We start from the raw sequence: 27,617 nt of genomic DNA on the forward strand, positions 1-27,617 counted from the left end.
CCATGCCCAGCTAATTTTTGTATTTTTTTTAGTAGAGATGGGGTTTCAACGTATTGGTCAGGCTGGTCTTAAACTCCTGACCTCGTGATCCACCTGCCTCAGCCTCCCAAAGTGCTGGGATTACAGGCGTGAGCCACTGCGCCCAGCCACTACTTTTTTTTTTTCATATTCTTGAATGTCTGGCTTAATAGAGGACAACCAGATTCTTTTATAGTAGTCTCCTCATATCCATGATTTGGCTTTCTATGGTTTTGCCTACCGAAGAAGGTACAGTACAGTAAAATATTTTTGAGAAAGGGATAGAAAAAACGATAGAGAGAGGCTATATTCACATAATTTTTATTAAGATATATTGTTATAATTGTTCTATTTTATTATTATTGTTGGCATTCTCTTATTTTGCTTAATCTATAACTTAAACTTTAGCATAGGTACATATGTATAGGAAAAAACATAATGTATATGGGTTTGGTACTATTTGAGCTTTCAGCATCTATTGAGGGTCTTGGAACATATCCCCCGAGGTTAAAGGGGATCACTGTATTTGCTTCTGTATTCAACTTAATAACATTATCATACATCAGTTAGCTTCTGGAAAACTCCACTGTTCACTCATGAGAGAATTAGAAAAAAAAGGCAAATAACATCTTAGTGTTATTAAGAAAGTTTTGACCTTGCAGACCACATGAAATGGTCTTGGGGAACATAGCTGGACCACATGGAGAACCACAGTGACTTGGGGCACAGAGAATTGGATCAATGTAGACAAGACCAGCCATTTGGTACCATCCCTTCACTCTTCCCTGTATTTGTCACCATTGCCTCCTCAAAAGATCAAAACCAACCAAACAAAAAACTCTCTACTCTGGAACCTAAATGAAATGGTTTCTTTGTTGGATTGATCAAACAGCCCATATTGTCACCACATTTCTATCTAACAACAATAAAAATAAGAGTAACCATTTTCACTTTCTAAGCATTTTAATGATTCTAGGCACTGTGCCAGGCCCTTTATACATTCATGCATATATGTGTGTCATATATAATAACATACTATTGCCACCAATTTGCAAACGTGAACTTGAGGTTAGGGAAGCTAAGTTAGTGTCTACAATTGCACATCTGATTAAGTGGCTCAACTCCAAAGGCAGTTCTTGGCCATTTTGTGCTAACTGTATGTTAACTTCATGTGCTGCAGAGAAGTTTGAAGGTTCAGATGTAAAGAAGATTCATACACATGATTTAAAAAGGACCCAATTGAGTAGAAATCATGAACAAGGACCTCATTAATACATTAGTCACATGCAAAGATTTTAACATATCATGTTGACTCCATGAAACATAACTCCACCAAATAATTGATGTTACTACTTTGGTTATGCCTAATGCTCCCCCCCCCACTGACATTCTCATAAGAAAGTTCTACTAAATTCATATGTCCAAGATAAAGGCAGAAAAATAGCAAAGCAAGGTTAATCATTCAATGTTTTAACAAAAATATACATGTATGATTACACATTAAAGTGTTAGTTTAAAAATATTACCAGGAAATACTGAGACAACCTAGATATCTACCAATAAGGAAAAGATTAAATAAAGCATGGCATACTTATACTACAGAATATTAATCTTCAATGAAGGAGAATTAAGAAAAGCTATATTCTCTAATGTACAGTGATGTCTATAACAGTCAAGCATCATAAAAACAGGATGACAATTACAAGGATGATTCCATCTATTATTTTTAAAACACATGTATATGGCTATATTTGAGAACAGGATGACAATTACAAGGATGATTCCATTATTTTAAAAATACATGTATATGGCTATATTTGAGTTGCCTGCCAAATTGTGAAAAATGGTAACTTGTAAAATGTTGGAGTAAGCTTTTGAAAACTGTGTGTGTGTATGTATGGGTGGGTGTGGGTGTGTATGTGTGTGGGGGCAGGGAATGGAAGACTTACAATTTTTACTTTATGTAATTCTATATAAGAAATTTATCTGACAAGCATGCAGTCCTTTGCTAATGTTAAATTTACCAATTACCCGTTCCCCCTCCACCGTTAACTAGTAAAGTTCAGTTATGTGAAAGTCAAACTTACATCATGACCACCCCTGCTTTGCACAGCAGTACCTGAAAAATCACTTAAGCAGGCTTTTTCCTAGAGGCTCAAATCTTAACAGAATAATTATGGCTTAATTCATTTCTGAAAGATACAAGGAAGCTCAGTTAGTCTAAAATAAGTCATCAAATCCTGAATACCATATTCAAAAATCCCTAACTGAGATAATTCCTATGCGATGCTTTGGTGAACCCCAAATAGAGACTATTGCATGATTCACGCTCACAAAGGCAGCCTGGTCACACAAAGAGGAAAAAAAAAGGTATATCAGAAAAAGGACAATAATTAAACGCTGCTCTCTTATAGATAAAGAATTACATTTTTTCAGTGATCACAGCCATGCTTCAAAGCCGGAGATAAAAGCAGCCATGTGATTCAAGCAATTGATTCTTAATGATATGATTCAAAGGTAGAGGAAAAATTTCAACAGTGCAAAAGATATGGAAGCAGCATCTCTGTGAACTAGATTTTAAATACTTCCTTTCCATTACTTCTTTCTCCTAAGCTCCTTCTATAGTACAGTTGAAAAAAGAAAAGTAATCATTTTTTTTGACATAGCTCTCTTCCTCTTTTCAGAGCACAAGTCTGTTTATTTTAAAACCATTGGAACATTTCTATCTTGCTCTTTCTTTAAAAAGCTTTTAATATGATACCTTTTGTTGATATGAGTACATTTTAATATTGATGACCTCAATATACAACAAAATTGTATATACTTCAGCAAGGCTTGATTCTTACCTAGCTTAATTTTGTCACAGTTGTAATTGTTTGGCCTTAAGAGTGACTCCAAAAGAATGTTTTTATTGGTATTATTTTTATATGTATGCTCTGAAAACTGCCAATCAATATTTCCCAAAGAGAAAATCTGGAGCTTTCCTTTCATTTTTCAGCTTTTTAATTAAGCAAAAAATACGCTAATAAAGAATCTTTTTGGCTGGGTGAGGTGGCTCACACCTGTAATCCCAGCACTTTGAGAGGCTGAGGTAGGATCACTTGAGGCCAGGAGTTCACGACCAGCCTAGACAACAGAGCGAGACTTCATCCCTTATGTTAAAAAACCAATAATAAAAAATAAATTTAAAAAAATTTTAATGGAATATTTTCCTCTCTTCCTTCTGCTTACTATTTCTAAAGTAATGAAAACAGTCCTGTAAAACATCTGGAACATTTCTTCATTAGGGGTATGTCTGTCCGGAAGGAGATGTCTGAAGTAGATTTTGTTTCCTTTTTCCAACAGTCTGATGTGGCCTGGAAGCAGGACTAACTAGAATCATTATATTATCCTCTGCATCCAATCACTAGGCAAGTTCAAAGGGCTGCTAACTCCTGGGATACATTCTCCTTGAGAAGATGGGTAAGTAGCTCACACACATTGTTGTTCTACTGAGACCAAGCCAAATCATTTCAGAAAATGTTATTCAAGAGCAGAATGAACTTGTGGCTGCCTCAGAGGGCAAAGCCACCATCCCCCTGCCCTCATCCTTCCTCTCCATTAGCATGTACTGCTGGGGGTAGGAACTGCAAGAGGAAGTGTAGTTCTGTCCCCAAGGTCCTTTGACGACTCCAGTGGATGATCAGGGTTAGAGTCAAACAACAGCACACCCCAGGCCCCCGCCCGCCCTGCCCATTTTTGCCCAAGGATCCTTTGTCAAACATTTAAGATCTTAATCAATCTTCGCTCTGACCTCCCGGACCCCAAGGAAGATGGATGAGGAAGTAGGTGACCTTTCACCTGTTCTTCTATTTGTCCTGCCACAGTAGAACCATTGAAAAGACAATTGGGGAGGAACCTGCTGCCAGAGTTCTGAAGACTTGGCCAGTTTTCCTTTATATTCCTTCTTAAGCTTTCTTTACACCCTCTCTCTTGTCCTACCCACAAGTCGCTTTTCGCTAGTTCAAAGGAAATTTCTCTTTCCTATCGAGGAGGAAAAAAAAATGACATCCTCCAACTAATATTTTCAATACAAAGTGTGAAAATCTATATTATTATTTGTTAGGGCAAAGGAGAGAGATGCTGCCTATCTTTAGCCTTGATATCAAGGAGTGGTCAGGGGATGGATTTTCCTTCTACTATTTCAACTCAATGCTCCTAAAAGTCAAGAGCTATGACCTTGGGAAGAGCACAATGACAACAGAAATGCTAGTATCAAGTTGTTGCATGATCTATGAGGTGACTTTTACCAATCCTACAACCCCAAGTCCTCATCGCAAGTCTGCAAACTAAATATAACTATTATCATCCCATTTTATGGATGAACAAACCAAGGCTCACAGGGCTTAAGAAACATGCTCAAGGTCGTCTAGCTAAGTGACCAAATTCATACATCTTTACTTGTCTCTATATTATTTCCATTGTGCCTGGGTGCTACTCTTGATGCCTGTCGTGATATCAAGGATAGGGCCAACTGTTTTTATTACTCCTAAGACTTTTAGAGTCTCAAATCATCTTTTAAAAGTCTCACTCTGGCCGGGCGCGGTGGCTCACGCCTGTAATCCCAGCCCTTTGGGAGGCCAAGGCGGGTGGATCATGACGTCAGGGGATGGAGACCATCCTGGCTAACACGGTGAAACCCTGTCTCTACTAAAAATACAAAAAATTAGCCGGGCGTGGTGGCAGGCGCCTGTAGTCCCAGCTACTTGGGAGGCTGAGGCAGGAGAATGGCGTGAACCCGGGAGGCAGAGCTTGTAGTGAGCCAAGATCGCACCACTGCACTCCAGCCTGGGCGACAGAGCTAGACTCCATCTCAAAATGAATAAATAAATAAATAAATAAAGTCTCACTCAAGCTTGGAATCCTTTGTCATTCAAGTTTTTTCTTACCTAACTACATCAGAAATTTTTACATGGCAATAACAGAAACAAACAAGCAAACAAAGGGCAAGGTCTTGTGCAAAAAGTGTCTTGAAAGAGTTAATCATTTTATTAGCAGGAAAAAAAAGCAAAATAACAAAACAAAAATAAAAGCAAAACAAAAACAAAAAACAAAAACAAACTTGGTTGACATGCCTGAAAACACTTAAGTTTCTCAAAAACGACTCAATCCACCTTCTTCTTCTGTTAAATATCTGGCCTCATGTTAGGAACAGCTTGCTCAGAAGTGGACTAGATCTGAAACTCTAAATTCCTCCCCTTCGAGGACCCACGTGATTAACTGGATCCCCCAAGACTATTTCCATAAAGCAAACCAGAAAAATGTTCGATTGCCTTTATATTCACTTTGCCCACATCTTTTTCTCTTTTCTTTCTAATTTTGGCTGTAAAAATGTCAAGGAGTTTCACATTGTAGCAATGTATGAGTTACTAGGCTCTGTGACAACTGAAAATCAATGACATTAGATACACAAAGACGTGCTAATGCTGAGAGTGAACATTTTAGCAGGAAATGGAAGCCAATGTTGTTTTTTAAAAAATATATAAAAGAATCTTGACATGTGAAGATGTGCAGGTCCTGTCTTACAAAATGGAAAAGGCAGAATAATTTACTCTAAAACGTGATGGCATGTCATTGCCCTGCTCATTTCACTGTTCCTGCTATGATCATAGTAATTTAGTTGCCAGTAACAATGCACTCACATATTTTCTTATATTAATACTGGAATATACTTTGGGTTATCAATTCAGTACAGCTTATCTAGTAGTTGCTAAGTCAAGAGCAAACCAAAATTCGAGGCCTTAATCTTTATTTTAAAAATCCTTAAATTCCAACTTGTAAACTTTTAAATTTACACATTTCCTTTTTTTTTTTTTTTATTTTTAACACTGAGTCAACAGAAAAGATAGCCACTCTTTGTTCTATTTACCACAAAACGAAACAGCATTCACTGTTAGTTACTCCTAGAAATAACTATAGCTATGCAGGAATGCCACTTCAGAAAAGTGTAAACTATGAAAGGAGTAACATGTAACTTTATGACACCAAATCACCAAAAAATGCAATTTTCTTCAGGTTCTAACTGGATTTTCAGTCAATCAAGTGGATTGCCCCCCCATAGTTAATCCCACCCTGTCATTAAGATGGTTGAAATGCCAGACAAATTGTTTGGCAGTCAGGTAATTCAGGCCCTTTAACCACCAAATCAGATGAACCATGGGGCAATGCCATCTACAGCTCAACAATTACCCGGAGAAAAGATTAATCTGATTGTTCCATAGATGAGACCAGAATTACACTCTAACTATTTAGTAGTAACCATAACGGGATTGGCAGCCGCAGACTATTGATAACTACTATTATAAAAACAAATATCAAGCAAGACAAAAACTGGGAATAAAAGATATTTTTAAGTCTTATTTCACACATGACAAACAATCTGTATAAGTAGGAATTACTCTCATCTCTTACTCAGATATAAAGTTTCTGTAAAGCAAAGGACTTTATACACTCCCCAGTATTCTGACAGGAAGGGGTAATAGGCAAGAATAAATTGCATACACTGAACCTTAGGTGAGAAAAAAAAATCCACTTAGAAATATGGTAAGTATTAATTAACGTGATAAAAATACATAGATTTCTTCAAAAACTCAATAACTGAAATCAATAGCAAACTGGGTCAAAATTTGCTATTGCTTCTGACCACAGATCAAAGAAGAAGACTCTTGCTTGCTTAATTACCACCTCCTAAGAGAAATAAAGAGGTCTTTCATCAAGATTAATTTCATTTAGAGAACCCATCAGTGGGTGCTCAGGGAACAGAATGTACTTGAAGCAATGTCACTCCACTTTGTTGGGTCGCATCTCCACTGGTCCACAAGGCAGAAAGAAAAAATGGACTTTCTTCACTCGATTTTAGTCAGTGGGAGGGAACTGGAACAACTTAATCCTAATTTCACATTTAGATCATTCATGCACATAAGCAGAAGACGGGAGATATTTACTATCTTTGTCATTTTACCAAGTCCATAGACAGGAAAACTATGGCTCAAAAATGTGTCCGCCCTCTTTAAGTAAGGATCAATCAAGGCTGTTTCTTCAGCTTGTTCATTTACATTTCCAAGGGCGCATCAAGCCAGTTCAGATATAAGTGCCTGTTAGCAAATGTGTTTGGCTTTCTGCTGATTACAGCAGCATCATTTATTTTGTCAGTATTAGAAAAGTCTTAGCTTTGCCACCTGGAGCTATAGCACTTGCTCATTAGACCCCTATGTCCCACCACATCCCACAGGGGCTACTAATTACTGGCTTTACTCCATTTAGTCTCATCTCTGATTTAATTACTTGCACTAAGCCCCAGTGAAAAAACTACAATATGGACCCTCTTACCTTGGCATTCTCCGCTCCGCTCCTCATGCCCAGCGTTGCATAGGCAGTTGCCAATGGGTACCAGCCATTCACCATCTGCCCCACAGTACATTTTTGGCACATCCTTCTCTTCTGAGTTGTTGACACAGGAGCCTCGAACTTCCACCAGGGAAGACGTATCAGCCCCTGTGATGGTGTCAGGAAACTGGGCCAGATTGCGGACTGTGAGTGGACACTTTTTATAGAACACACGGACTGATACCAGGGCGATGCAGGCCCCCACATCCTGAAAAGCCAGGTAAAACCCCTTTTTGCTTAATGGCCCTACATCCCGGATCTCGGTGTTCAGCTTCATGATTCTGTCACCAATGTCCACTTGGGTGAAGCTCTCATCAGCAGCAATGGTGTCAATTTTGACAAACTGGTTCTCTCTGATGAAACGCTCTTTGTCGTTGTCTGATTCATAGTAGTACAGGTTAAACGTCTCCTTGCAAGTCCCCATGACGCCCGGAAGACTATTGCAGTCCCTCAAGGTGAATTTAATCTCAATATACACCCTCTGAGCCCCTTCTCGGGTGATCCAATCAGTTCGTAGCCAGTTATTCTGGCTGGGTTCCATCACATTGCACACTTGGTAGGTTCGGATTGGTGTATTTTTTTCATCCATGATACTCACTTCCTCCCACTGCAAAGATCCAAAGCAGATGTATCAACTACAAAGTTTCATCATGCAGTGATTTGTCAATCCCATTTTATTCTCATAGGACACCTGATTATTTTTCTTTCAATAATGAAGCAAACTACTGAGCACCAATCATCACTAATAAAGGATCTTATGAGAGATAAGATAATATTTTATTGAGGAAGTGTGTTTGTTTGTTTAATTGTTTCAATCTTTTGCCTGAAATCCAGAGGCAATGGTGGATTTACTGCTTGTGAGTTCTCAGCAGTTCCTTGTGGTGGTCCAACAACCTCAAATTCACCTATTACAACAGCTACAATTTCAAGTGGCAACAGTTCAAATTTACTCATAAATGAAAAACTAGTATGTGTATTGTTTCAACCACTGAGCACAGACCAGCAAATTAAGGGCAGGAAGAGCAGAGCTTGCCAAAGGAAGACAATTATCAGTTAATTAGTAGTGCTCCTGTCAGAACTTTGCTCTCTAATACCTTAAAAAAAAAAAAAAAAAAAAAGGCAATTGATTTTTTTGGCACCCTCACTACTCTTTAAAGGTGAAAAGAAAATCCCACCATTCTGGTTTCAGTAATCCTAGGAAGACAGGGAGTAAATTTTATGGCTGTATTTCTCAAATATGCTATCATTTATAACAGTAGACAACTTTTCAAGACTGTGTATTCAATTAAAAAATTTGTACGTGTTCTCATTTTTAAAACATAGACAAATAACAAAACTAGAAAACAGACATGCTTTGCTTCTAACTCTTCCATGGGCATTAAAAATAAAATAGCAAGCGGTGTTTATGACTGAAGGCCCAAGAAAATGAAAGGATATGGTACCATTTTCTTTGTATTCCACTTCCTAACACAAAGAATCTAATGGTAGGACAACTTGAATTCAGCAGAATTCACTGTGACTAAAGTAATAGTTTCACTGTCATTATGGCTTTTAAAAATAATCCTAAAAGCAGCAAAACTTTTGGGACTCCTACTAGGCTGGTAGGCAGCCTCAAATTTTTCATTAACATCTACAGTAATGCATTGATATAGATCTGTTATAAATCAGCTTAAGTATTTAACAAACATATGAATATAATTAGAAGGAACAAAAGATAGTTTTTTAAAAAAAATTGTATTCTGTAATAGCTCCACTTAAAGCTCCATGCAGTCCAATGTAGTACATAGAATCATAATGTATCTTTTAACAGGTTTCCCAACTGTGCACTGGCAAACTCTTAGTGGATGGAAATGTTACTATGTGAAGGACCATAAGCCATAAAATTCTGTATCCTTTTCATCTGCTACCATTATAAAAGTTGAAACTAGGAGGGGTAAGTGCCCTGTGGCGATGAAAATTTCTTTTTATCCAGTAAGCAATAAAATCACCAGTAATTTACTTATTTTAGGAAATTCATGTAAATCCAAAAATAGATTCCCATCTTCAAAAAAACCTACTCAGCATGCTTCTCTTCTCAGAACAATGGGAATATGGAAAAACACATTTATCAATGAAGGCACATAGGGTATCTCTACAGGGTTCATTCAGGTCTAATATGAACTTTGCAGCCCGAACGTAATTGTCTAACCACATTGATCAATTCACTGGAACAGTGACAAATCCTCCCTTAGTTTTATATTTCACGTCAGTGTCAGCAACTCAATATACTCTTTTAAGTGAATATTACCAAGAAAGTAGCTTTTTGCTACAACGATGTTATCAGGAGCCATCACTTTCCCTAATTCTCATGTCTTGCTTAGTTGTTCTTATAGACAAACAATGGATTGTCTCTGATTCTAATTTATATTTTCCTTGGTGGTATTATCAAATCAAGTTTGTTTTTTTCTTTTTAAACATAACAACAACAACAAATAAATGACATTATCAGACCAAATTAATATCTCAAGTTAATAGTGAATAAAGACATTAAACATCCTAACTGCAAGCAGAGATTTTAGAATGATCAAGACTCAATATGCTTTTACTCTCAGCTAGAAAGAACTTTTTAAAGACAATCAATCCATTCCTCATTGATAGATACCCAATTCATTCCTTTGCTTTAAGCCTAAAAAAGTCCTCGTCAATTATAAAATCTAGAGATTAATTAAACTTTATAACTTGACACAATTTCTCAATGGCTACTATGTATTTTGCAATGACTAATTCTTTTATATACAAATAAAATTTCATTTATCTTACAATAATGCTTAAAATGTTACATGCCTAATATTTAAGGAAAAGAAAAAAAAACCTGCTTATATCCAGCCCATTAAAAGTACTGGGTTGTATACAATCAGCTCTGCATAGTTTTAAATAGACTTCAAGTCAACCAAGATAAGTTTTGTGTCTAGAAAAAGTGACCAGGTGCTCTTTCAGCAGCTCTGGAGAAGAAGAAGAAGAAGAAAAAAAAAGATGTCTGCAGCATATTCAATTGCAATAAAAGCTTTCCAGAAACTAGATAGACTATGGACTATACCCTAAAATGCGTCAGTCCTTGCTGTCATATCGTTCACACGTGTATTTAGTGAAACAAGTCAGGTTCAAAATTTGATTGGATGTATATACTCTCTTCAAACTGAAAAGCAGCCAGTAAGAAAAATAAGGCTCATTGAATTTATTAATACAAGTACTGACACTTTCCATCCTCAATTTTACCAGCAGTTCTAATACATTTTAATCTACCAAGAAATACCCCTGGTACATGTAGCCTGGGAAAGCCTCGCCTGAATCAGTGACCTTTCCAGGGTATAGGATTAACAATGAGTCTGACTCTCACCAAGATAAAGCTGTATCTTTCTTCACATTCAAAGGATGAGGGCAATTGCCTGCAATCGGTGAATACAGCCTGTCTACACTGCCAGAGGCCTGCCAATCACTCCTCCCTCCTTTAAAAAAGATGGTTTTAAGGGCAGACTGGAATTTTTCAGGAGAGAACAAACCAATGGCAGTCAAGTTCAGGCAGAAAAAATAGGAAGACAGGGCGATCTGTTTTCTTTCAGGTGGATTACAAAATCTGTTTGCAACAAGACAGCCTAAAATTCTCCATTTTCATGACTATTTTCTTGCTTAGTCTTAGTTCTGAAATATGTCCTTGATAGCAGACTCTATGAATCTTTATTTTAAAATCCTTCATTCTTTATTCAATGGACCGGTGTGGAGCCCACGCCAGGTTCTAGCATTACAATTTTTGCCTAGTAAAGACTCCTAATCTTTCACCCTCATTGTTTTTAATCAATGGACTCAGCCATAAACTATCAAGCCTGTGAAGGTAGGATAATTTGTTTAATTTTAAAAGGATTTGAGAGTTATTTCAGTTTGGCAGAAGTCAGTCACATGTTGTACTGTTTTCTTTCCAAAGCTGATTCATTCTGACTGGTTATTTAGGGGGAGGAGAATGTGGCCATTGACCTAGTAAGATGGAGGCAGTAATGACAAGTATTACAAATTCGAGAAGAAATGAAGTGATGCTTTTTTCCGATCTTATAATCCAGCCTACTCAATCCCCAAAGATTCTTCAAGATTACAGACACTTAAACTTTTCATATTTAGCACCATTAATGCACAAGCTTGGGGTTTTCCGGACACAAGTTCGCATGACTGTCTCTCAATGTGCAAGAGAACAGCAGCTGACTTAAGAGTGAGAGCAAGGTACAGAGCCTTCCTGCAGTTCATGCAGGTACAATTAGAAATGTCTTCTCTCTCTTATCTTTATTTATTCTTTTTTTTTTTCATCTGGAAGCAGGACAATTGCTCTTAAATTAACCTTGTCAGGACTTCACAGCCATCACAGTGACAGGCATAAATTCTAGTTTGGTCCCCGGATCATATTTCCTGTTGGTATTTTAGTTTTAAATAGGCATCTAAGTCTGTGCCTCCACCAGTCTCCTAATTTTGAAACCGCTTTCTGCCCTTTTGGTTTCTAGTTCTTCCATGACAGAGTGATCCAAAAGGAGTATAGGATTTCTCCAACAAAGCGTAATTCACTTCATAGGCCACAGCGGAAATCTGACCCCCTCACCACAATCAACAAGAATCAAGCCATTAGGACTCTCAGAAAGTTGCTAATCACTCCTTTTTTACCCTTTGGATCAGAGAGCAACTCAGGACTTACCCCTCCTTCCAGAGGGCTTGCTATCCACCCAAGTTCTCCCTGAACAGATCTGGAATCCAATAAGGTAACTGCAAAAAACAAAAGAAAAATAGATTAATTTCCAATTGCAAAAAGCCAATAACACAAAAACCATTTGCCTGAGCGTTTCCATATGTGCTGAGGGTGCGCATATCCAACACTGATCAAAACCTAGACTTGGGCTCACTTATGTAAATAATCATTACTCATTTGATCTTCTCCCCCTCTTTAAATCTGCAGGTTCTTATTTATTTAACTTGCTTAGCATTTAAAATTCCATCCTAGGACTCACTTGATTCATTTTTCTAAAAAGGATGAATAGAGAATCTGAAGTACAATTCAAAAAGATAAATACATCTATGTAGAGCAGTTACACTCCAGAGCAAAATCTGCATTCATCTCTGTCTGGTATCTACTAGAATTATTTGTTTTTGCAAGTTTCAGATGACCACATAACTCATCAGGGTGACAGAGCCACAAGTGAATTCTCTCTTCTATCAGAGAGTATCCCATCCAAAGGGTGAGGAAAAGGCTCTGCCTAACATTTTCCCTCCCACAACCAAGTAAATAGTCCCTGAATATGGTATCCGCTGCTTTTTTAAATATCAAAGTTTCAGAAAGACGGAATGCCAGACGTGCAGAATCAGAATGCAAATGTACCGAAAGTATTCTCTCTTTCTCAAGATGTGTTGGGGACAATCAGAGACTCGTCTTCCACCCGTAGGAAATCACTGGCTTGAATTTTAGATATGGAGTGCTGCCTAACGGCTTTAGTGTGCTTGTGCTACACCTAAGAGTGCGTCAAAGCTTGGGGGGAAGGGAGGACAGCCTACCGAGCTGCGGTACCGCGCTCAGGCTAGAACAGCGCTAGGTAAGGGGAACATCCAAAGGGACAGAATGAATTCAAAACCTCTCTTTCCCACCGAGATCTGCAGTCCTGGGGGTCGAAAGGCCCACCTCAAAGGAACCACTGGGTTATTAATTTGATCAGCCAGGCTGGCTCTTCAGGTTGGGGGCGGGGTGGGAATGGGAAGCCGCCATCCGTACTCATGGCACCCCAACACTCAAGCTTACCCCCAGGCCCCTGGATTCTGCCCACTTTCCCTCTCATTTCACCTCAAAGTCAATGAGTTAAAAATCAGTCTCTTTCCCCTAGTTTTCCTGGGGAGTCTGAATTCCTGGGGTCTGTTAATGATTTTAAAATGTAGAGCCTTCCCTGGGTCGCTCCCGCCTGGAGTTCCCGCCCCCTTCCCTCCTCTCCCCTCCCCACCCCATCCCCACCGCAACCATTCTCTCCTCTCTGTCCCTAGAGAAAAGCCCGCTACATCCATTTGGATTTATGTAAGGTGGATTAGGGACACAAAGGAAACAATAAGACCCAATTTACAAAAAAAGGGAGGGAGTAGAAAGGGAGGGTAAAAGGGAGAAAAGGAAACGTGATGGGAATAGAAAGCAACAAAGTGAATTAATTTTTAAGGGGGAGGTGGGGGAGGGGAGGGGAACAGACATCCCTCCCTCCCCTTCAACATTAGCCTAGGGCTCTCAGCGCCTTTTTGTCTTGGGCTCCCAAGTTTTTCTCCCCCCCCACCCCCAAAAAAGAGGGGGTTTAAAAAAAGAAAGAAAACAGTCTCTACATCTGAGGCGAGAGAGGTCTCAGGGGACGTCCTAACAAGTGTGTGAAGTGGCCAGGAGAACGCGGGATCCACGATTTCGCTCAGGGGAATGAATAACCCTAGGGACCGAGGGGCGGCGACGGCCGAGATGGCACCAGAACCACCAGAAGCCACGTCGGAAGGAGAGGGGAGACCTAGAGGGCGAAAGAGCGCCCCTTTCCTCCCAAGCGATGTCTGTGGGCAGGTGTATAAATCTCTCAGAGCCTCCGTCTGGAGAGCTCCGGGTACCAGCTGCCCAGCCAAGGCTAAGTTGGTTTTTGGCTCCCTCCTTCGGAACAGGGAAAACGATAGATTGCACAGGGATGGATGGACGGATGTCTGGAGAAATGGAAAGATGAATGGATGGGTGGATGTATGGGTGGATGGATGGAGGGATGGATGGACGGACGGACGGACAGATATGTGGATGGATGCGTCATGGATGGATGCATGGACGGACGGACGGACAGATATGTGGATGGATGCGTCATGGATGGATGCATGGACGGACGGACGGGTGCACGGAGAGATGGATGGATGCATGGATGGATGGATAGACGGATGGACGGACGGATAGATAGATGGATGCCGGAAAGGAGAAGAATGAGAGATGGATGTGAGACTAGATGCACGCAGGCCGGAGCACCAGCATACGCTGGAACACAGCACTAGCATACACTCGAACACACGCGCACACACTCAGGACATTTGCGCACATACAATCCTCCGCGTCCGCTTCCACGCAGGCATTCGCGCACCTACATACACGCAGTTGCACGCGCGCGCACACACACACAGACAAGCGCAGACATGCACACACACGCAGACATGCACACAGACATGCACACACACACCACACATGCAGAGATGCACACACACGCAGACATGCACACACACACACACACACACACACACACACACACACACAGTTCGTCTCTCCCTGGGTTTCTCAGAAACTGAATGATCACCGTCCCCCCGCCCCGCCCCACCTCCCGACACAGACACACAGGCACATACAATCCTCCCAGCACGTCCGAACGGATGCACAGAAAACTGAGCACCCAGATGGGTCCCGTCGATCTCGCACGTTAGCTCTAAACTGTGTGCAATTCTGGGGCGAAAAGCTAAAACACGACTGCTTTCAACTTGCCGGCGGGTTCCCCAAGTCTGCGGGGCGAAGAGCTCGGGCCCCTCAGGCCCGCAATCGCACCCTCGGGGCGCTGGGCTTGGCGAGGAGAAAGGTGTCTGACTCCGGGTGCTAGAAATCAGGTCACTGGCGCCTGACGAGCGGCGCCAAGACGGCTGCGCTGCGGAGCAGGCCCCGCAGCCCGGTCCCGAGAAGCGCAGGGCTCGGGAAACTTTGTAGAAACCAGAGCTCGAAAGGCTTTCGCTAGAATCCGGGAGCACCAAGCCTTCACTGTGCTCCAGGCTGCGTTTTCCCCTCGCCCCGGGCTGGCTCAGGAGAGGACGTGGTTCTTGTAATTTTTTGTTTTTTTAAATCCTGGCGTTGTCTCCCGTGCATCCCCTCGGGGCGCCTCGAGCGGGCCTCTCTGGCGGATGCTGATAAACTTTGGCCTTTCGTTACAAACTTGGACAGACCCGCCGCGTGCACGGGTCACCGCCTCGGGGCAGGCTGTCCGGCGATTCCCCGCTGCGCCTTCGCGGATCCCCTCGCCTCAGCCCCCTTCTCCCGAATCGGGACGCACCATTCACGCTGGGCTCCCCCCGCACCACCTGGCCCTGCGCTCCTAAGGACCCCTCACCCGCGATGGCCCCTCGCTGTCCCCGACCACAGAAAGGCCGTCCCCGCTCTTACCTTCATTCGCGGGGTACACCCTGGAACCTGTGACAGCGTCGCAAATCCCGAAGAGACACGAAAAGAGGGCGAAATAGAAAATCCCAGCCATGGTTCGCCGGTGCCAACGCTGCTCCTGCCGCTTCTATCCCAGTGGAATAAATGCTTAAGTTAGGAGAGCAGAGGGCTGAAGACATTGCCAAGGGGGCGGGCCCGGCCGGTGACGTGAGCCCGCCAGTCCGGGGCTCGCGGCCAATGGCGGCGCAGACGGGGCGGCCGAGGCCCCGCCTTCACCGCTCAGGGCCCGCCCCAGGGTTCCGCCCCCTCCGGGCTCCACGGGGCGCGCGGTCTCCCGGGGCTCGAGGGGGCGACCACGGCCGGGTCCCCGCCTCCCGCCTGCCGGAGGGAGCCAGCGGGATCCCCCACGTCACCTCGAAGGTCGAGCCCCTGGACGGCGGAGGGACCTTCGAAAAGCTCGGAATTGACCGAGGGGAGCCAGAGAAGAGGTTGGCAACCTTTTCTCCCACCACGGGCGGTTTAAGATGGAGGAAAACGCTCTTTTATTGAAATAAAAGAAGTCTAAATTGACCTGCGGTTGCTTCTTTAGGAGGGTCGACGTGTCTGCGTCCAGCGCGCCCGGGCTGAGCTGCACACGCGCGCCTGTCACCGCCACCCTCTGCCACTTTGCCCTGTTTCGTCTTTACTGCGCTTCCCCCTCTGAAATACTCTTTGCGGGGAGTTTTGTGGCTCTATAACTCGCTTCTTTCCTGGCTCCCCTGATGCCTGGAGAGCGGGGACCTACTTGGTCCCCAACGTCCAGCCCGCAGCAGGGCTCCGTCACTGTCTCCAGAGACTGAAAGAATGACTTTCTAGCCGTAACGAAGTCCCCCCCGGCCCCGTCCCCCTGCACATGCTGTGGACCTCGCCCAGGGCCCAGGACGCCCTGAAATGGCCTTGGGCTGCAGGAAACCAGTTGTGGATTTCCCGGGGGCAGGATTGGGGGGGAGTCCTTGGAACTGGGCCTAGCCTGTCCGGGAGCGGTGGGGTAGAAGCGAAAGGCTTAAGTGTGGGTGCGGAGACTTGCAGCTGCACAGACAAGGCAGACCCGGACTGGGAAGCTGCCCGGAGCGGCTGCTGCGACTCTCCGCTCCGACCTAGCCGGGACTGCCCTCCCTGACCCGGGAGAAGACGGCGAGAAGGAGGACCCGCAGAGCCACGCCCGGCTGCTCCGGCCCCGGGGGCACTGGCACCATCGGGCTGTGGTCTTTTCCCGATGCCCGAGCCGTGGACGCGGCCACCTAAGAGCGGTCTGGCGAAGGCAGCGCAGCCGGTGTCCCAGGGACCGGTCCCCAACGCCACTCGGTGCATTTCCCCAGGCTTTGGCGGGAGCACTGATTCCTAGCAATGAGGTCTCCCTTCGCCTTCCCAGGCCGCCCCTCCTCTGACTCCCTCCAGAGCAGGGCCGAGTTTTCCTGGGGAGCCTGGGTTCCGGCGGCCGGGAAGCCGCGGGGAGGTGGAGGAGCCTCTCCAGCCCGGCCGCAGCTCATCGTGAGCCAACTGCGCCACCTGCCGGCCAGATGCGGGAGTGTGCGGTCCCGGAGGAAGGGCGAGCGGACAAAGACCGCAACCCGCAACCCGCAACCCCGCAGAGAGGGGGTGCGTGCGGTTGGGCGAGCTTTTCAGCCACCGCCAAGTCTCGTGCACTAGGGCTACTCCTACCGTGGGGCTGCGGGCAGCGCTCAAGAGGTCCTGGAGTCTGTCGTGACTCTCGCCTGCTGGATTTCAAAAGATGGAATCGGAAAGCGTTTCAAGGAGAAACTCCTAACAAACCTTCCGGGGGTTGCCTGAGTGGCTGCTCTCGGAAAAGCGGATCCTAAATAAAACGGGAGGGGTGTAGGGCGACGTCGAGGAGAGGACAGGTCTCGAGTCACTGCTACAGTTTCAGGTCACTGGGCTCCGCAGCAGATCGTGGTTTCCCCCTTGGCTCGAGAGCTGCGCTGGTTTCTCATGCAAACTCAGAGCCGAGCTAATGACATGAGCAACTTTTACTTTTACACAAGATGAGCGCGCGTGCCGAGGCCCTGGGCGGCGGCTCTGTGAGTTGGTGGCCCGGAGGAACAGCTTGTGCGAGACTCTGGGCATTTCGGTTTCTAGATACAAGATTTGCTTAAATGTCACAGTCCAAAGAAGTGGATTGCAGTTATTGTAGCTACTGATTGCACACAAGTAAAAAGGGAAAAAATATGTACTCGGGGGATATGTGTGTGTGCGTGCATAAATTATTTAAAATAACTGCACTAAATCCCTTTAAGAAATGCAGTTCTAGGTTCTTTCATGTGTCTTTCTGAGTTTTACAGAAAAAGAAGACGAATATTGGTCCCTGTCATTTGGCACACAGATTCAAAAGAGAAAAGAACAATCCGAATTCTTTTTGAAACCATTTTAAACAATAGATGTTGGTTGCCTCTCTGCAGGAGCTTGAGTGTTGCATGTATCTATCTGTGGCTGAAATGGGAAACTGACTGCCTGCATTGTTATAAACAGTAAAATTTCTAAAACATGTACCGTTTTTTCCCCCAGGATATGCACATCGAATATTAAACAAAGTCTTTCCAGACACAGCTGCCTGAAAGCAAGGCATCATTTGCTAGAGTACATTCACTGACTTTCCCTTTTTTCTTCCTATGTTTTAGTTCAGGACCCAAGGCAGCCCGATAATCAGGAGAACCAAGAAGCAGGAAATGCTAACTTGGAAAAACTGAACTATAACTTCCTCTTTAAATCATTTCTGGGTTGCAGAACAGAAATGAGCTGCTAAAAATTTCTCTGTCCATTGTGACTACCCAGAGCAAAGGTGTTCTAACCTAGCAGATATGATTCCTTGAAGAGTAAGGCAAAATTTTAAAAATGATAGTGGCCTTTGTCCATCATCAATGCAGAAAACCCCCCACATTATAGGAAGACATCCTGGAGTTTTCAAATGTTGGAGACTGTTCACAACACATCAACGGAGTCATAAGGATACAATGGAGTATCATACCTTTAAAAAGTACCCAAAATCACCTAATTTTAAAATAAAATTGCTTTACTCGAGTAAAACAAGTCTCTTACTACTGTAAAAATTTGGGGTTATTTTGAATCCACTAAGAAACATGTCAAAACATATCTGCTTACACACTTAATGAAAATAGTAATTGAATAATCCGAAAACAATGATATACTTTTTTTTATACAGTGCCTACCACAAACCTTTGAGCTACGAACTACCTTGTAAATGCTGAATTGAATTAAGATTGAATTCCAAAGGTGTTTTTAATCTGTAAAAGACGTTTGTAAATAGCACCAAGCATCCCAGGGTTTCCACCTCTATGTGGAGGGCCAATTTCACCAAAGTAAAGAGAAAGGAGCCTTTGACCTGTAGACAAATAGTGATAGGGAGGGTGTATGAAAGACTGGAGAGACAGAGAGAATAAGAAGATGAATCCGCTCTGCTTTTTTAGGCATCCTGGTGGATTTTTTGTGAATAAAATGGAACCTGCCCATAGTGCTCCAATGATTCCCTGAGTTCTCTTTTAGAGAACCAGAACTTTCAATTCAGACAACCCCGATTTGATACTTTAGCTGGGCTTTTTCTAGCTGTGTGTCTTTAAGTTCTTTGACCTCTCTGAGATATGGTTTTCTCATCTATAAATTGTAGATAGTTAACATTATATGGTTCTTCTAAATACTGAATGAATGTTATAGAGCTTCTGGTATAGTACCTGGCGTGTGTTAGTCAGCTGTTATTACTCATTTTTATTTTTATTTTATGAGACAGGGTCTCACTCGGGTCTCCCAGGCTGGATTGCAGTGGTGTGATCATGGCTCACCACAGCCTCACTCTCCCCAGGCTCAGGTAATATTCTCACCTCAGCCTCCCAGATACCTAGAACTACAGATGTGTGCCACCACACCTGGCTAATTTTTTGTATTTTTAGTAGAGATGGGGTTTCACCATGTTGCCCAGGCTGGTCTCAAAATCCTGGGCTCAAGCAATCCTCCTACCTCATCCTCCTAAAGTGCTGGGATTATAGTCATGAGCCACCATGCTTGGCTATTGTTTCTCTAAAATAATATTTAATTAATAAGCATTCACATTGTGAAATGAGAAATCATTTGTTCAGCTTGAATTTTTCCTTCCACAAGGAAACCAAGCACTATGATTTACCTTTTGTGCTCCATGAGAAAAAGATGCTTTATTTTATCAACTCCTAGAGTAGGGAAGGGAAATAAATTCTAAATTCTTCTCTTCTTTTATTGTTGATTTATCACAGCTGACATCCAACTTTTATATTCCTAGGTAATTCCACTGGATTTGGACCTAGAGGCTATGCTTGTCTTCAAGTAGAATAGTGTAAAAAATAAGTGAAAGAAGGTGTGAGGAATCCAGAGTCCCACAACCAAGTGGTAATAAATAACCAAAGCTCTACCTAATGAAATTCCCACCGTTGTTAGAAAATGCTTCTACCACAAGCTACTGCATCTTAAATATACTAATTTGACACAACAATTGGTGGGCTTCCAGAAGCCCCCAGGAAACCCAACTGGAGAGTTCATGCTTTGATGTCAAGGCTTTGATGCTGTTTGTTATGCAAATAAGAAGCAGGACACTTATGAGCCCTTTACACCTGAGTGTGAAAAAAAAAATGGCTGCAGAGCTCAGGTCTTCATGCATCAAGAGGATGAGAGAGCAAGACAAAGCAAGAGGCCTTTTTTTGTTTGTTTCATTTTTTTTTATAAGTTGTTGGGGTATAGGTGGTATTTAGCTACATGAGTAAGTTCTTTAGTGGAGACTTGTGAGATCGTGGTGCACCCATCACCCGAGCAGTATACATTGCACTGTATTTGTTGTCTTTTATCCCTTGCCCCTCCCATCTTCCCCCCAAGTCCCCAAAGTCCATTGTATTATTCTTATGCCTTTGCATCCTCATAGCTTAGTTCCCATGTATCAGTGAGAACTTAGGATGTTTGGTGTTCCATTCCTGAGTTACTTCACTTAGAATAATAGTCTCTTTTGCATCACTGAGGTGAGGAGGGGCAGACAGGAAGGCTGCAGTTCTCAAGGGAGCAAGGCTTTTCTAAAACTTCATTTGATGCCGTCCGTGAATTTTACTCGGTTCTAACAAACATTTCTTCAGTGTCTACTATGTACCAAATCCCACATGAGGAAGAGGTCAGGAGATCGAGACCATCCTGGCCAACGTGGTGAGACCCCGTCTCTATTAAAATACAAAAATTAGCTGGGCAAGGTGGTGGGTGCCTGTAATCCCAGCTACTTGGGAGGCTGAGGCAGGAGAATCGCTTGAACTCAGCAGGCGGAGATTGCAGTGAGCCAAGATCGAGCCACTGCCCTCCAACCTGGCAACAGAGTGAGACTCCATCTCAAAAAAAAAAAAAAAAAAAGATTTCTTCCTAGTCATGACCATATGTGATATCCACCGCACAGGGTTGTGGGGGCCAGAAATCATCAGGGACCTTTCCACCACCAGAGGCCCAAGATGGAGGAGGAGAGACAGAGAAGGCATGTGCCAAGATGCTCAGTTCAGTTCTCTAATAACTCTAGATCCTTCTCAGGAACATTTTGCAGAGACAATGTGTCCTTCTGGAGGAGAAATTAGAGGAGATAATTTGCATCTCTTTTTGGCTGCATTGAGAAAATGAGTTAAACATCAGAACAATTTTATGTTTTAGGCATGAAAGCCATTCCCCAAAAGAAGTGTAAAATGCTTTTTACTTGAAACCTTTCAATATAACACCTCTGAGCTGAGGTTCACTCATTCTAACTCAAAATGCCAACACAAAGCTGCAAGCCCCAGATATTAAATATTTTAGCTATTAAACACTTTAATATTTAATAGCCATGTTACTTTGCGGTTATCAAAAGAGCTTTGGAATTATAGTTGTCTTATGATGAAAAATGAATAATATATGTGATACATGTGTGATATATGTATGAATAAAATAAAGCTGGCACAATTTTTTTAGCCACATTTTTTTTTTTTTTGAGACAGAATCTCACTGTGTCACCCAGGCTGACTGGATTGCAGTGGTGCGATCCTGGCTCACTACAACCTCTACCTTCAGGGCTCAAGTGATCCTCCCAACTCAGGCTCCTGAGTAACTGGGACTACAAGCACATGCCACCATGCCCAGCTAATTTTTTAAATTTTTTTGTAAAGGTAGGGTCTTACTGTGTTGCCCAGGCTACTCTTCAACTCCTGGTCCCAAGCGATCCTCCTGCTTTGGCCTCCCAAAGTGTTGGGATTACAGGCATAAGCCACCAGCCATTTTAGCCACTCTTAAGAGAGAAATAATTGTCCAATCAGAGCACCAATTTATAGAGGTATTGCAATAGTATTCTGAAAAACAATGTGTAATTACGATACAATGTTGTAAGAAAGAAAATAATATGACTATGAACATAATTTATGATTTACTACACAATGACAATGTAAGTTTGGAAACCTAACTTTTCCTTTCCCCGTCATAATCTAAAGCATTTACAAAGCACTTATGTTCCAAACAAATATTTTGTAATTTCAGAAGATCTCTGAATATTCTAAAGATGTCTAAAATGACAGATAATGCATTTCTTTATGCACAGTACAAATCCTTTAAATGCTTGCTTAGATAATGGAATAAGTGTACTTATAAAGAAAATGTTACTTTTGAAATCATATTTATATCTTATTTCTTTAATCTCACCATTGGTACCAGTTAGTAAATAAGAAAAGCCTTTTCGCTGCTAAAGATTATGCCTTTTGACCATTTATTCAAATGGACTAAAGAGGGAACTCAGTGAAAACCAAGAAACATAGTATAGGTTTTTTCCTAAATTATATAGTATTTGGCTCCAGAGTAAATTAGTGAAACCTTATTAAAATCAGTTGGACATAAACTCTCTAAATACAGAAATACCAAAGTGACATTTATAAATATGGTTTGGTTAAAACTGACATTTTTGGGGGACTTTCTGGACATGTTACATTTAAAAACAATGAAGAATTTATCTGAAATAAGTGTTAACTCAGGAGTCTATAGACAAAGATATGTCATAGAACTTTACAATGTAAAGTGATAAGTGGAATCACTTTCTCTTCGACCTTGACTATCTCTGCACAAATAAATGGGCTTAATTCAGGCAAACAATGTGTTATTTGAAGTAAGAAGGTAAAAAGAAATTCAGTTAGTAACGGATCATTTGACTCAAACTGACATTTAAAGTATCTCAGTTCAACCATTTGTTTTTCTTCATATTCAACTCCGTATGTATACGCACCAAAGATTTTTCTTTTGCAGAAGAAGGAGTTAAAAATAAGGCATTAAAATATAGAGGATGATATTTCCACACCATTGATTATTTAAATCTGTGGTTCTATATAAAAGTAGCTTTTTTTTTTTTGAGATGAAATATCACTCTTGTTCCTCAGGCTGGAGTGCACTGATGCGATCTCAGCTCACTGCACCCTCCGCCTCCCAGGTTCAAGCAATTCTCCTGTCTCAGCCTCCCGAGTAGATGGGATTACAGGCACCTGCCACCATGCCCAGCTAATTTTTGTATTTTTAGTAAAGACAGGCTTTCACCATGTTGGCCAGGCTGGTCCCAAACTCCTGACTTCAAGTGATCTGCCTGCCTCGGTCTCCCAAAGTGCTGGGATTAAAGGCATGAGCCACTGCATCCAGCTTAAAAGTAGCTTTTTAAGAAAGAACACCCTTAGCCATCTCTGGCTGAATTGGAGGTTATGTTGTCCCAGTTTAGTATGTCTTTCTTTGTACATGATAAATATTACAGGATTTATCTCCTGAAATTTAATGCTTCTCTTTGACATTCAGGATTAACATGTATAGAACCACCCTTTTCATCTCTATCACCTTTCTCTCCTACAGCTCTGATTTAAAATAAATTGGAACCAAAACATACACAGGTGATTATGAGAGCGATTCCAACATACTTTAAGAGTAAGGTCCCATGGCTGCAACTTCAACTTGCCTATTTATGTTACATTAGACACCTATCACAGATAATTGAACACTGGCAGAAAATTAATCAAGTCTGTTCCATTAAATGGTCAGTTTGCTGCAGCTCAGGAAAGCTGGCCCCATTTCCTTCGTGTCTCATTATGTTCTCATCTGAAACTTGTATAGTTTTCATTCGGATTGTTGCAATTTAAAATACTCTGATAAATGCCTAGTTGTGTCCGTATTATTTACAGATCACCCTGGTTAAGATACTGAGTGAACTAAATTTGTAATGCAGAAATCATTGCACAGGTAGAAATCATAATGAATTGCAAAAGTAGTGAGGATCTTCAGGGTGCTTTGGGTCTTCCCAACTCTAGCTTTCTTTAGCAATACACTTCTTTTGGCACTTTACAATATGTGTATGTATGTGTTATAGATAGCCATCTATTTATAAAGTAGGGTACTTGTTTTAAAAACCTGACTTAGATTAAGAATAAGATTAGCCGGCTTTAAAGCTCTTATACATAATTACTTCACATGGTTAACAGTCACCGTGGGCTAGCTCTAAGTCTGGAATGATCTGTGATTTAGAACCTTCCTCTTGCTGTATTCTGACTTAATCTGCTCAGTTCTTTGCTTTTTCCATGTCCACCTACACACCACTGTCCATTTTCCTGCAACCTTTTTGCTGTCAGTCAAGTGACAGCCTTGGATAGAATCTTTGTGTGCCAAGACCTCCTGAGGCCCAGCACCACATTTAGATGGAAAAAGCGAGGGGTGGCAGAAACACAAGGGATTCTTCAAAAGCTGGGGGTGGGAGACTATTAGTGGGAGAGTTTTGGTGCATAGCTCCTTCAGAAACTGCTTTCTCAAACACACACAAAAATGCAAACACATATACCAAACCCCCACATCTGCAGCCTAGCACCAATGTAATGTAAAATCATCCTGGAAGTCAAGCATTCCAAGACTTGTTGAGGCAAAGAATAAAGCACCCTTGCTGTACTTTAACAGGGGTTGGAGCCCAAGAATAGCCCTAGTTTTTATCCTAATGTGAGTGATCCGATGTGTCTAGCTTTCCCTTTCTTGGATTGACTGACTCTTAGCTGACCTGTAAGTACTAACATCTCTTCCTAAAATTACTTGGGAACATTTGTTTTTGCTAGTTGGAGAGAAGCAGGAGGAATGTTCTGCTTATTACTTTGTACAGATTTCACCCTGTATAATTTAATGTCTTATCATTGAAGGGAGGTTGCATCTTATAATACGAAGCCACACTTTTAAGACCTTTCTATTTGTAATAGTGCATTACTTCCCTGAAGAGTCAGATAGGTCATTAATACAAATTAGGTTTTGATCTCTAGAAAAAGAGCCTGAATTGAGACATAGGCCTTATTTTAATTACTTTGTTTTTAGTTGGTGCCATCTGCATTCTGATTATAGAGTCTCTTAAATTTGACTTCATATTCCTGATCAGCTAAAGTTACAGGATCTTTATACAAAATGTTCCAAGTTTTCACTAAAACTACCAGCAACCTGATATTCTCTAAAAATAAAGAGATTATTTTCACCTTGTCACTAGAAATAAAATATATTTTCTTCTGTCTCAATTAAGGCACATGTCACCTAAAATATTTAAATGTTATAAGATAATAATATACTAAAATGAACTTTTTACATTAGCCATACTCAAGTTTTACTTTTCTTGTGTTTCTATTTCTGGGTTTCTTTTATTGGAGATAAGAAGGTATGAAAGTAAAAACTGTGAATGATATAAATTTGAATATTATGGTTTATCTACCTATATAAATTGTCTGTTTTGCTGTCTGTCTCTTGCAACAATTGAGTTTCTCATCTAGCAAGGCAAAAGGCAAGCAGCAGTAGTTATTCAGGGGCAAGAGTATAACCAATAAACCTGAGCAAATAACTTTATAACCCTGGAGCTTATTTGGGATGTTAACACAGATGCTTGGCAAATCCATGAGGAATGTTTGGCGAATGTTTGATTCACCAATGCCTTAAACTTGTTAAGCATAAAGCTAATAATTACCAAGAAAATAATTTTGTGATTTTTTTTTTGCTGAACATAGCTAATCTCTAAAAACAGTGCTTCTTTTTAATACTTAGTATAAAAATAGAAAAGGCTATGAAATGCAAAGAAGGCAAGAAGGCTGGGAAATTATGTGTACACACACACACACACACACACGACTGAAGAGTGGCAAAGATAGTAAAGCTTTTAACATTTAAAATTAAAGCCATATTATATTATTGATTACTCAGTTTACATAGATTCTTTTTCAAAGATAATTTACCTATTTATAATTCTGTAATATGTTTTGCTATTCGTATTCTGATAAAACACATGCATAATTTAAATCTAGTATCATTTAGTGTTCAACTTTTTTGACGGTTGATTAATTTTCAAAATGATGAAATTGTTGGGAATAAATGAAATAGAACTCGGAATTGGTATTTTAAAGCTCTGGAAACTCCCAATAAATTATACTTGGTTATGGATAGATATAGGCTTTTAGTAAGTTGTCTTCTTTAGTAAGGTAACGCCAAGAATAATATTGGTCTTTAGAATTCAATTTGGGTTGGTTTGGTGTATTTCAATACAAAGTGTACCTGGAGATTATCTGTACAAATATCACACATGTGCACACACAGGCACAAACTCACACAAACCCAGAAATACTCTGTAAGCCACAGAGGTTCATTATTTCCAAAGAATATGCCTGCTAAGTAATACTTCTTAGCTTCTAACTCAGAATAAAAGCAATTTATATAAAGGAGGGGGAAGGATGTTGGTTACTAAAGAAAAAATAGACTTAATTAAAGTCAGCACCTGTATACAATTGCCTCTTTAAGCCTCAAGATAAGTTATTGATTTTCTTTTTTAAATCCATATTATTAAATTTCTCTTTGTTTCTTTACCATGGAATACATATTTTTTTTTCATGTATGTTCAGTGTATTTCATTTGGAAAATAATAACCATAAAAATAAGTTTTGGAATGTATACAATATAGAGGGATATTTCCCTATATATATTTTCATAAATGATTAGTCTGTAACTAATCCATGAAATAAAATTAAAGTAGCTGATGGTGAAAAATTTCCCAAAACTTTGGGAGGTTTACTTTTTTTCTGTGCTCACATAGAATTTGCATTGACTTTCTTTATGGGGTCCAATCATTATAGCCATTGAAGAAACAAATTTAAATTTTCAAGAAGTTACTTGCTTGCTGCCACGCGAAAGTGAATGGACTTGTGGTTATATCACATTGGACAAATGTGCCCACTTCTGTAAACAGAATATCTCATTACATTTCTTATTGTCTCTGCAGTCAACTTTGGATATCAGGAGCTTGAGGACTGTTTTCCAAAGCTGCAGACATTTGCTGCTGCTTCTAGCTGGTTATTTGCCCCCAACAAAGAGAGGAAAGGCATAAATCCCCAAACAAACACAAATAGCTTAGCTGATTGTTAGCAACTGTGCTTAAAAGTTTGATGGTTTTGAATAGCCAACTGGTGGTTAAAATGAGGTTTAGAGAAGCTGGGGCTTTTCCATTTTTACCTTTGTTCTCACTTTTTCCAGGAATCAAAGATAATTTAGTATTGGCTGACCTTTAAAAATATTCTCAGAATTAAGCATTACCTAAAAATTGATTTCTTCTTGGATATGGCATAGAAGACTCACACACAGATGTAATGTTGGCGGTTTTGACCATTTGAGAGTAGACTTGATTGCCCATGACATGTGATTTGTAACTTTATTGAGACTCACATTTGATTTCAGTGCTTTAAGGCCAAAACAGGGGAGGGAGTCATTTGGAAGACCCTTATTGACCATTTGAATTCAGCTCTTCTCAGCTCTCATGTTTTCTGCTTCTCATCTCGCACACAGTAATTCTCTTTACTTTTATTACATTCTAGCAGGGAAATGTATGTCTACATGAGAGTTTCAGTTTCTTCATCTCTAAAATGGGGCT

The 27,617-nt window shown here is 41.2% G+C and overlaps 1 protein-coding gene across 3 annotated transcripts in view; it reads right to left on the reverse strand.

The window, feature by feature from the left end:
• The window catches only part of EPHA4 (EPH receptor A4), a 153,271-nt gene extending 137,484 nt beyond the window's left edge, over positions 1–15,787 (reverse strand). For 2 of the 3 annotated variants that reach the window (XM_063647998.1, XM_063647999.1), the window contains exons 1-3: positions 15,641–15,774; positions 12,155–12,222; positions 7,387–8,050 (exon numbers count right to left, since the gene is read on the reverse strand). In XM_063647998.1, the coding sequence (XP_063504068.1) occupies positions 7,387–8,050; positions 12,155–12,222; positions 15,641–15,731 (823 nt within the window). In that variant the 5' untranslated portion in view covers positions 15,732–15,774. Of the gene's footprint in view, positions 1–7,386; positions 8,051–12,154; positions 12,223–15,640 lie in introns of all 3 variants that reach the window. The other variant, XM_054478415.2, reaches the window with a different exon arrangement.
• Positions 15,788–27,617: the final 11,830 nt, after the last annotated feature.

Source organism: Pongo pygmaeus, chromosome 11 (assembly GCF_028885625.2).
Source record: "Pongo pygmaeus isolate AG05252 chromosome 11, NHGRI_mPonPyg2-v2.0_pri, whole genome shotgun sequence".
In the NCBI taxonomy this organism is placed as follows: Eukaryota; Metazoa; Chordata; class Mammalia; order Primates; family Hominidae; genus Pongo; species Pongo pygmaeus.